The sequence below is a fragment of the Lissotriton helveticus genome, chromosome 11 (genome assembly GCF_964261635.1).
Source record: "Lissotriton helveticus chromosome 11, aLisHel1.1, whole genome shotgun sequence".
NCBI lineage: Eukaryota > Metazoa > Chordata > Amphibia > Caudata > Salamandridae > Lissotriton > Lissotriton helveticus.
Window position 1 is genome coordinate 577,852,219 of NC_136072.1, and position 11,916 is coordinate 577,864,134.

An 11,916-nucleotide genomic window follows, 5' to 3' on the forward strand; every position below is an offset into this window, starting at 1 on the left:
ACGTGTCACGCCAGCGGCACAGGCGCTATAATGCAAAACACACCACGGTATCGAGTCATTCATCTTACTTAAAAAAAAACTGGATTCTCTCTGGTTTATTTTTCTGTGGTTTGCTTCTCGTACACGTACGGGGGCTTATTTACAAGCTCCGTGCGCCACCCACACGTCACTTTTCCCAAGTTAAAAATGACGCAAAAAGGGCGCAAGAGGCTTGTAAATAAGTCCCAAATTCTTTACACTGCACGTGCACCGGTCAAGGCCCGCACATCTCTTTTCCTCAAAATGTCCGCTCGTTATTGCAACCATGGGTCCCATATATTGCATCCAGCACAGAGTCCGAGGACCAGCAGCTCTGCCCACTGGGCAAGGGGCGCAGAGGGAGGGTGAGACTTAAGGGTGGGGATTCAGGGCACAGGACAGGTGTGCCGCTTGCTCGGGAGGGGCATCGGAAGGAAAGAAGCGCGAGGAAGGATGCTCGAGCGAAGGTGCGCGTGCCAAGGGTGCCAGACGGGTTCTTTTCCAAAGGGGTCAATGCAGAAAGACACCCAAAGAGGGGATTCAAAAGAGGTCATTCAGGAGAGGGGGCATCTACGATTTACCGTTCTCGAGAACTAAATGTCTCCCAGCCCGCCAAAGGAGAAAAAAACTGGCATTGTGGTGTAAGGGACAATAAAAAAGAGAGAAACAGACATGCAGAGCTAAGTGCAGAGAGTCACGACGGGGGTGGAAGAGAGAAACGGAGATGCACACGCGGAGAGAGGGAGGTAGAGATAGATAGATAGATAGATAGATAGATAGATAGATAGATAGATAGATAGATAGATAGATAGATAGATAGATAGATAGATAGATAGATAGATAGATAGATAGATAGATAGATAGATAGAGAGATAGAGAGGGATGGATGGATGGATGGATGGATGGATGGATGGATGGATGGATGGATGGATGGATGGATGGATGGATGGATGGATGGATGGATGGATGGATGGATGGATGGATGGATAGATAGATAGATAGATAGATAGATAGATAGATAGAGTGAGGGCGATAGATAGATAGATAGATAGATCGATAGATAGATAGATAGATAGATAGATAGATAGATAGATAGATAGATAGATAGATAGATAGATAGATAGATGGATGGATGGATGGATAGATAGATAGATAGATAGATAGAGTGAGGGCGATAGATAGATAGATAGATAGATAGATAGATAGATAGAGTGAGGGCGATAGATAGATAGATAGATAGATAGATCGATAGATAGATAGATAGATAGATAGATAGATAGATAGATAGATAGATAGAGTGAGGGCGATAGATAGATAGATAGATAGATCGATAGATAGATAGATAGATAGATAGATAGATAGATAGATAGATGGATGGATGGATGGATAGATAGATAGATAGATAGATAGAGTGAGGGCGATAGATAGATAGATAGATAGATAGATAGATAGAGTGAGGGCGATAGATAGATAGATAGATAGATCGATAGATAGATAGATAGATAGATAGATAGATAGATAGCCAGCCACGAGAGGGAGGGAGAAGTGGAAGAGAGAGAGGGCGGAGATGGCCAGAGAGAGAGAGGGGGAGAAAGAAGGAGAGGTGGGGAAGAGAAAGAGAGAGAGGGAAGAGCGAGACAGTGAGAGTGAGGGAGAGGAAGAGAGAGAGAGGGTGAGAGAGGTGGAAGAGGGAGAGAGAGGGAAGAGAGCGAGACGGAGGTGGTCAGGAGAGGAGCAAGCGAGAGAGGGAGGGAAGGAGAGATAGATAGAGGGTGGGTCACGAGAGGGAGGGAGAGGAGGAAGATAGCCAGAAAGAGTTAGAGGGAGAGAAAGAACTAGACATGGGAAGAGAAAAAGAGAGAGGGAAGGAGAGAGACAGCGAGAGTGAGGGAGAGGAAGGGGGAGAGAGAGGTAGAAGAGAGAGAGATGGTGAGAGAGGTGGAAGAGGGAGAGAGAGAGGGGGAAGGGGAGAGTCAGTGAGAGGTAGAAGAGAGAGGTGGAAGAGGGAGAGAGAGAGGGGGCAGGTCAGGAGAGGAGCAAGCGAGAGAGGGAGATGTGGAAGAGGGGGCGGGGCTGGTGAGCCTGTACGAGTGTAAATCCAGAGACCCCCTGTGCATGCACTGTGATTGTACAGCGGGTGCAGAGGTGGGCAGACTGGCTGGGCCTCCCCCCTCCTCCCACCCCGTCTATATGCGTGGCTCGTACGCGAGTTGCGTGGCTCGTGCGTGGCGCATCTCTCCCTCTCTAAAGCAGCCATTCCCTGACAGTCGCCCCGTTACTGCGGGGCTTGACGCCAGCGGTGCACCCCTCAATATAACCCCAACAATTGCATCATTAGCCCGCCTGTCTCGGACTCTGCCCAAGGGCAGGGGATAACGGGCATCCTTTCATAACAGACAAACATACAGCGAGTGGGGGGGAGCAAATCCGCTCCCCCCCCCTCTTGAGGTCAGGGGTTTATGGGGTCGTGACATGATAGTCTGGGCTCAGCCCCGGGGTCGGAAGTTCGCTGCACCCTGGCCTCAGGGGGCTGATAGTCTAGAGGCGGCGCTGTCGAGTGGCTGAGAGCAGGAACCTGGCACCTTCAGGAAAGGTGTGAGTGAGCGAGCGTGCGTGGGACGTGCGTGCCCGCGTGCGTATGTAGAAATGGGGTGATAATTATGCATGGCTCCAACAGGTGTGATCTGGGCTAGGTTAAAGAAGGTGGGCATAATGGCCTGTATGGGGTGTGGGGTCTTTATTGGATGGACGGGGAAGCGCGCACAGTAAGCTCTTCTTGGCGCTTTATTTTTTCAGAATGTCTACCCCTCATTTGACAGCCTCGCACTCGGAGGTACCATTCCTGAGGATGGCGCACCTTCGAACCTCTAGCGGATCTACCCCTGATGGGCTTGAACCGTACAGAGGGCACCTGCTCCTCCACAGCGGCCTTCAGTGCACTCTGTTCCATCAACTGAGGACAGTCCACCTGCCTGTCGAGAAATGCCCCCGGTGCCCTTCACCTCAAAAACTGAAGCCAAGACATTCGTCCCTCGAGAAATCAGCTCCGCCACAAGCTGCCCCGAAAAGACACCCCAGCAACCAGCAGATTAGACCCACCCACCCACAAAATGCCCACGGTGGACGCCATTGCAACCAAATGAAAACATGCCCCCTCCATCCACCACCCCGATAAACTGCAGTCAATGCACCTAGTACCCCTTTAAATACGCCCCGGTCTACCCCACCCCACCCCAATAAACTGAATGCAAGGCAGGTGCCCAACGAGAAATGCCCCATGCCCTCCTCCCAAACTGAAGCAATGACAGGACACCTGCCCCTCAGGGCCCTTCAACCCCCAGACACACAGCAAAGCAGCGACAATTGTACCGGAAGACCTGCCAAATGTACCACCCCCATCACAACTGAAGCAGAACATGACACAAAACTACCAAACACACCCCCAAAGTAAGGCAAATTCCTGACACCTGCCCGTCGAAGAAAAGTGCCCCCTCCCTGGTGTGCCCTCAAACTGATGGTGACACATTAGCATTCCAGGCGCCCCAACACAAAAAACGGAAGCACAGACATGTCACCCCCAACCCCCGGAAGAGTTTCAGATCCCCCCTCCCTCTCCAACTTTAACAAACGTATGAAACCACCCCTCAAGCCTAGTCTTCTGTACCCCACCTCAAATTAAACAGGCAGGGGTAACTGTCCCTCGTAGAGAGGCTTCCCCCACCAAACTGAAGCAAGGCACGGGATCGCCCCTTCCCGTGCACGATAAATGCCCCGACAACCCCAGGAAGACACCCACAGCTTCCAGCGCCAGCGCTAGCGCCCAGAGGCCGGACTCACCCAAAAAGAGGATGATGCAGACGGCGTGTGTGAAGAACATGATAGATCCAAAGGGTTCCACGCCAAAACTCCCCAAAAACACAGATCACACAATTCCAGCGTTCACGTGTGGGGGGGTCAACCCTCTTTCCCCCCTGACAAAAACACGGCAGCCTTCTCCAAAACGCGGCAGTCTGCCAAAAAATATGCCCCTCAACTCTTCCACTGGAGCAAAATCCGAGAGCAGCCCCCGAGCATCTTTCGGAGGAACCAGGGGGGATGCAGGGACGGCTGCACGCTTGGCTGGTACCTCTGCACAAGTGTGTGGTGGTGAGTGGTACAGCCAAGAGGTAGAAGGTGCAGAAAAGAATTCGCGATTCGCGTTCTGGGGTCGAAAAACGAAAATCCCAGTCCCCGTTCAGTTGAATATTCGGGTCCGGAGATCAGTGAGGGGTCCGATGCCTTCCCTGTTCGCGGATTCGCGGTTCCCGGATCCTGGACCTGTACTGAGGTTCAAGTTGTCGTTTCCTCCGACCCTGAATCCACAAATCCCTGGTTCTTGGCGCTACGCGAAGGACTCACGGATCCAGGGTGTCTGGTTCGTCGCTCCTGCTTGTCGAGCGCGGATGCGCACCAGTGTGGGACATCCGCGGATCTCCCGGGGGAGTAGCAGGTGCAGCAACCAAGGGGGGTCTCCTAAATGCCCTGGGCTCCCCAATATCCGTCCAAGGTATACAATTCCGAGGTCCGGGCAATAATCATTGGCAAAGCCAGAGTTGCGTGCACCTTGGCCAGAGAGGAGCCGGCGCCCGGAGTGCGGTCCTGTCAGCAGCAGGGTGCAGGTGATGGGGGCGGGGGCGCCAGGAGGGGGCGGACGTCAGGGGCGCAGGGGGTGAAGGGCCCTGGGGTGCACCGCGATCCTTGTCATGCTCCCCGCTGCTCTCACGTGGGGCGGCTGCAGCTGCTTCCAGCGCTTCAGTGTCCGGGTGGAGTCCCAGCTGGAGGCGAGGAGGCGGGTGGAGGACGGGGGGAGTACCGGGTGGAGGGCTGCGGGGAGCTGGGGAGAGACGGAGCTGCGGCGTTGGCTCCGCGCGGCTCGCACTGAAAGTGGTCAGCCCAGGCAGCTGGGAGGGTGGAGAGCAGGGGAGGGGAGGGGGTGCGGGGAGGTAGGAGGGGTGCAGGGGAGAGAGGAGGAGGGTGCAGGGGAGAGAGGAGATAGGTGCAGGGGGAAGGAGAAGGAGAACGCAGGGAGGGAAGGAAAGCAGAAGGATGAAGGTGGTCAAGGGAAGGCTGCAGTGAGGCTTAGCGAGGGATGTGGAGTAGTGGAGAGAGAAGGAGATTGTAAGGGTGAGGCGACGGGGTACTGGAAAGAGAGGTGGTGCAGACACGGGGCTGGTAGGGAAGGGGAAGAAGTAAAAGGGTACAGGAGGGCAGAAAGAGAGGGAGAGGGTCAGGGAAGGGAAGCGAGAAGAGGAGAGGAGAGAAGAGAAGAGAAGAGAAGAGAAGAGAAGAGAAGAGAAGAGAAGAGAAGAGAAGAGGGGAGGGGAGGGAGAGGAAAGAGAGAAAAAGGAGAAGGTTTGTGGTGAGGAGAGAGGAGAGCAGAGGAGGCGAGGAGAGGGTTTGTGGTGAGGAGAGAGGCCAGGAGAGGAGGCGAGGAGAGAAGAGGAAGGCGCTGCTCGGAGATTTAAACGGATCCTCTACCCACAGCACCAGGGCACACCAAAGGGGCACAGAGTGGAGACTATTGAGGAAACCCTACAGTGAATGATTCTGTGGAGGGCACAGCCCTACGGAAACTCAGATGGTTGGCAGGTGGAGAGTACCGAGAAGGGTGCTGGAAGAGACTACCAGGCTGGATGCAAGCGAAGGATAACGCGGAGGGTGCACGAGGAGGATACAGAGGAGGGTACAAGAGGAGGAAAGCGGATAGGGTACATGACGAGGATGGCAAGGATGGTGCACGAGGAGGATACAGAGGAGGGTACAAGAGGAGGATAGCGAAGAGGGTGCACGAGGAGGATACAGAGGAGGGTACAAGAGGAGGATAGCGAAGCTGGTGCACGAGGAGGATACAGAGAGGGTACAAGAGGAGGATAGCGAGGATGGTGCACGAGGAGGATACAGAGGAGCGTGCACGAGGAGGATACAGAAGAGACTCCAGGAGGAGGGTACAGAGGAGGGTGCACGAGAAGGATACAGAGGAGGGCGCACGAGGAGGATACAGAAGAGAGTCTCGGAGGAGGATACAGATGAGGGTGCACGAGGAGGATGCAGAAGAGAGTCCCGGAGCAGGGTGCAGAGGAGCGTGCACGAGGAGGATACAGAAGAGACTCCAGGAGGAGGGTACAGAGGAGGGTGCAGGAGGAGGATACAGAAGAGACTCCAGGAGGAGGGTACAGAGGAGGGTGCAGGAGGAGGATACAGAGGAGGGTGCACGAGGAGGATGCAGAAGAGAGTCCCGGAGCAGGGTGCAGAGGAGCGTGCACGAGGAGGATACAGAAGAGACTCCAGGAGGAGGGTACAGAGGAGGGTGCAGGAGGAGGATACAGAAGAGACTCCAGGAGGAGGGTGCAGAGGAGCGTGCACGAGGAGGATACAGAAGAGAGTCCCGGAGCAGGGTGCAGAGGAGCGTGCACGAGGAGGATACAGAAGAGACTCCAGGAGGAGGGTACAGAGGAGGGTGCACGAGGAGGATACAGAGGAGACTCCAGGAGGAGGGTGCAGAGGAGGGAGCAGGAGGAGGGTACAGAGGAGGGTGCACGAGGAGGATACAGAGGAGGGCGCACGAGGAGGATACAGAAGAGAGTCTCGGAGGAGGATACAGATGAGGGTGCACGAGGAGGATACAGAAGAGACTCCAGGAGGAGGGTACAGAGGAGGGAGCAGGAGGAGGATACAGAGGAGGGCGCACGAGGAGGATACAGAAGAGACTCCAGGAGGAGGGTACAGAGGAGGGTGCAGGAGGAGGATACAGAGGAGGGCGCACGAGGAGGATACAGAAGAGACTCCAGGAGGAGGGTACAGAGGAGGGAGCACGAGGAGGATACAGAGGAGGGCGCACGAGGAGGATACAGAAGAGAGTCTCGGAGGAGGATACGGATGAGGGTGCAAGAGGAGGATACAGAAGAGAGTCCCAGAGGAGGGTACAGAGGAGGGAGCAGGAAACGATGCAGAGAAGTCTGCAGGAGGAGGATACATAGGAAGGTGCAGGAAGAGGAGACAGTGAAGGGTGGAAGAGGAGAATACCGAACTGGGCGCTGAAAGAGGATATCAAGCTGGGTGCAAGAGAAGGATAAAGAGGAAGGTGCAGGAGGAGGATCCAGAGGAGGGTGCAGGAGGATGAGGCAGAAGAGGGTACACGAAGGGGATACAGAGGAGGATAAAGGAGAAGGACACCGAGATAGGTGCTGGAAGAGGATACCAAGCTGGGTGAAAGAGAAGGATAAAGAGGAGGGTGCAGGAGGAGGATGCAGAGGAGGGCGCAGGAGGAGGATAGCGAAGCTGGTGCACGAGGAGGATACAGAGGAGGGTGCACGAGGAGGATACAGAGGAGGGCGCAGGAGGAGGGAGCAGGTAACGACACAGAGACGGTTGCAGAAGGAGGATACCTAGGAAGGTGCAAGAAGAGGGAACAGAGGAGGGCGCAAGACAGGAAGGAAACCTAGGAAGGAGCAGGAGGAAAGTACAACGGAGGGTGGAGAATAGTGCAGGAGGATTATACCGAGGAAGGCACAAGAAGAGGATACTGAGGATGGTGCACGAGGCGGATACTGAGGACGGTGTAGGAGGAAGATGCACGAAGCGGGAACAGATGATGGTGCAGGTGGAGGGTGCGGAGGACGGCGCAGGAGGATATTACCCAGAAGGGTGCAGGAGGAGGACACAGAGGAGGGTGCATGGTAGGATGCCGAGGCGGGCGTAGGAGGAGTGCACAGAGGAGAAGGCAGAAGAGAATACTAGGAGGGTACACAAGAGGGGCGAAAGGTGAACACTGAGGAGGGAGCAGGCGACGATACAGAGGAAGCTCCAGGAGGAGGGCGCCTAGGAAGGTACAGGGCGAGGATACTGAGGATGGTGCAAGAGGACAATACCGAGGAGCGTGCAAGAAGAGGACACCGAGGACGGTGCAGGAGAGGATACCTGCAGGAGGAGGACACCGAGGAGGGTGCAGGAGAGAATACATCGGAAGGTGCAGGCGGAAGGTACCCAGTAAAGAGCACGAAGAGGAGGATACTAGGGATGCTGCAGGCGGAGGAAATCGAGCCGGGTGCAAACAGAGGACACCGAGGAGGGTGCAGGAGGAGGACACAGGGGAGAGTGCAGGAGAGGCTGCACCCGGGGGTTACAGGAGCGTGCAGGAAGATGATGTCGAGGAGGGAATAGGCGATGATACACAGGAGGATGCAGGAGGGTGACACCTAGGAAGGTGCAGGAGAGGACACCGACAGGAAGGGCACACCGAGGATGGTGCAGTAGGAGGATACAGAGGAGGGTGCATGAGGACGATATAGAGGACAGGTTACCGAGGAGGGTGCACGGGGGGGCACATAGGAGGCTGCAGGGGAGGATATCGAGCAGGTGATGATACAAAGGAGAGGGAGGGAGGAGGATACCTAGGATGGTGCAGAAACGGGTTACCGGGATGGGTGCAGGGGGAGGGTGCGGAAGGTTACAGAGATCGGCACGCATGAGGCATACCGAGGAGGGTGCAGGAGAGGATACAGAGGAGGGTAAAGGAGGAGCATACCGAGCTGGGTGCAAGAGGAGGGTGCAGGGGAGGCGGTTGAGTGCGGAAAGAGGCTACCGAGAATGGTACAAGCAGTGCTTAATTTCAGTAGGTGGTTTCCGTTGCTCAGCACCGGCACTTAATCATCAACACCGGCGCTTTTCATGAGCACCAGCTTTAAATTTACAGGGAGATTGTGATTTGCCCAGAATCACAGGATGTTGGGTAGACCTGAAAATCGAACCTGGTTCTCCAGCTCTGAAGTCGGCAGCTCTGGCCACTATGCCACATCCCCTCCCCACTCTCATGGTCAGTAGTTGGTTCTGTTTTAGGTGGCGCTAACAGGAGAAATGGGCTGGTAGAAGCTGCCTCCTGGCGAGATCCCCAGCACTTATGTGTTTTTCAAATTACCCACTGGGTCCAAGCGATGGAAGCCGAGGTAGTTGCTGGTGGAGGTTACCCAGCAGGGCGTAGGAGACGATAGCGAGGAGGGACGAGTGGCACTTACTAAGAATGGTGCCGGTGGTGGATGCTGACACAGGCAATCTAGGGGCGTACCGAGGTGGGTACAAAACGAGTATACCAAAAAGGCTGCAGGCAGGGGACAGTGTGGTGATTAAAAGACAGGAAGGGGGAAATTACACAGGCTACACCAAGGAAAGGTCCCAGTATGGAGTCCCGATGGGGTAAAGGGAGGGAGAGCAGGGCGCAGAATACCAGGAAAGTGCAGCTTGGCAGACAGAGGCTTTCCCAGTATGGGGGCTGGGGAGGGGGCGAGTATGAGAAGTGGCCTCGCTAGGGGCCAGATTTTGGTACATCTGCCCCCTGCTTTTAGGCCTGGATGGGCGAGTGATGGAGTATCTGCATAGGCCTCACATGAGATCCCCTTTCCCAGAGGAATAAAAAACATAGGATGTAGCATTATGCTCTCAGAGCTGCTGACATTGGAACTGGGGACGCACGTTTGAGTTCTGGCGTCAGCGCAACATCCAGTGATTCTGGGCAGTTCACCTAATGTACCTAAATAAAAAATGAATTTGATTTTGTGCAATGTAGCAGGTGCTCATGATAATTGCTCCAATGCCTTCGGACCAAGTTCACGCTTTATAAAGCTACACAAGAAAAGACGAACCATTTGGGAATGCGGGCCACTTTTTTTTTAGGTGTGCCTGGGCCTAATTGTGATCCCAATCCGACCCTGACTAAGGGAGAGCGGGGCACAGAATACCCAGGAAGGTGCAGGTTGGCAGACAGATGATGTGCGGTGGAAGATATGCGAGAGTGAGAAGGGCAGAGGATAAGGAGAACAGAGGAAACTGAGTGTGCCCAGGGTGGAGGAAACTGAAGATGCAACTGGAGGAAGCTGATGAGACAAAGGAATGGAGGAAACGAATGAGGAAAGACTGCATCACACTGATGTGGGTGCATTGAGAACAATAGGGGGGGGGTGCACAATCCAAAGTAAAGGGGGAAGGTGAAGAGACGAGAATACTGAAGCATGATATACATGATATACAATACTGTGATATGGTAAACATCACTTACAACGAATCTTTTACAACGCACTACCATTACAACGCGGTCATTACAACACAAACTATTACAACGCATTGCGCTGGGGAGCGCTCTAGGATAGGGAATACGTTTAATTTACTATCCAACACCTTCCCTAGTGTCCACGGGGACTGGAATTGGAATAGTAAATTAAACTATTCACTATCCAGCACCCAAAAGCGCTATGCGTTGTAATGGTATGCGATTTAAAAACCGCGTTGTAAAGGCAGGCGTTGTAATAGCCTGCGTTGTAACGTCATACATCCCTGTGATATGTGTAGGTGGAGAGATACTCTGTGCAGCATTGCAGGAGCAAAGGGTAGTATATAAACAATCCTGTGGTGTCTCCAGATATTGTGTGCAATACTACAGGTACCGTGAAAAAGAAGCTCTCGCATATATTAACCCCTTGCACACTGCGCACATTTTCGCGCTGTGCGGGCAATTTGAATAGTGGTCGGGATTTGGACAGCCCCCGACTGAATCCCGCCCATGCCCACTGTGATGTCAGATGGCCAGGGGCCGTCCAAAGCATGCAAGGGGTTAATACAATACCTAATCCAGATCACCACATAGTATTTTTCATCATGGTCTGTCCATGTAGCAGATCCCAAGCTTTCTTATAGATACATCCGAAGTTCAGTAACAATTAAATAAGTCTCATAGGACATCAACAGCCGACACGTGTTTCGCCGTGGACGACTTTCTGTAGGCTGGATAATGTTGCAAGCAAAACAATTCAAATAGAAGGCTCGTGTTTGATAGGAGTCCTATACTGCTCAGGGATAGGAGTCCTATAGTCCTCTGAGCCCCAAGGACTGAGCACGTCAAACTGTGTTGGAGGTCCTCTATCCAGAAGACCTATTTTCAAAATATCTGAGTCGATGACACCGTTAATGTATTTAGACCAAACTGAGTGACAAAAGTACAAATGCAGAAGAAAGTAATCTTCCATGTTCTGATATCATAGTAGCACCAGAAAGGAGTAAAGACAACCCCAAATTGTCAAAGTACGAGCTGTGGTGGTGAGGGCTATAGTCGGCCCATGTTGCACATATATCCCTGTACGGCATCTAACCTATTGTTTTCTTGTGCGATTTGGGGCTGTCTTTACTTCTTTCTCGTGTCACTGCAATCTTAGAACATGGTAGATTACAGTCTTCTACATTTGTACTTTTGTCGCTTGATTTGGTCTAAATGCATTAACGTGTCCTCACCTCATATATATTTTGAATATAGGTCTTCTGGACAGAGGATCTCTAACACAGTTTGACATGCTTAGTCCTTGGGGCTCTGAGGACTGTAGAACTCCTTTCATATATGTGCCTCATATTTGAATTGTTTAGCTCGCAACATTATCCAGACTTGAGAAAGTCGTCCACGACGAAACACGTGTCGGCTGTTGATGTCCTATGACACTGATTTACATGTAACTGAATTTTGGATGTACCTATAATAAAGCTTGGGATCTGATATGTGACCAGACCATGATGAAATATACTATGTAGTGCTCTGGATTAGTTATTGTATTAATATATGGAAGAGCTTCTTTTTCATGTATACCTCTACAGTAGTTGGGTGACCTAGTGGTTACTTTTCCCTTTCAGCACATGTTACTTGCTTTATATACCTACTTGCCCCACGTTGTGGAAGTGCAAGCCATGTGGTTATTACCAATGCTACCTTATTGTTCTATTCACTACAGGTAACATGGTAGTACAGCAGGAATTTTGAGCAGCACCGCAGTAACCTAGGGTAGTATAGCAGGACTCCTGTGGAGTATTTAAAATGCTCTATACAGT

The 11,916-nt window shown here is 52.8% G+C and overlaps 1 protein-coding gene across 1 annotated transcript in view; it reads right to left on the reverse strand.

The window, feature by feature from the left end:
- GFRA2 (GDNF family receptor alpha 2) overlaps positions 1-4,937 on the reverse strand; it is a 391,204-nt gene extending 386,267 nt beyond the window's left edge. The window contains exon 1 of the mRNA XM_078666349.1: positions 3,856-4,937. Coding sequence (XP_078522475.1) covers positions 3,856-3,895 — 40 coding nt within the window. The 5' untranslated portion in view covers positions 3,896-4,937. The remainder of the gene's footprint in view (positions 1-3,855) is intronic.
- Between the last annotated feature and the right edge of the window lie 6,979 nt (positions 4,938-11,916).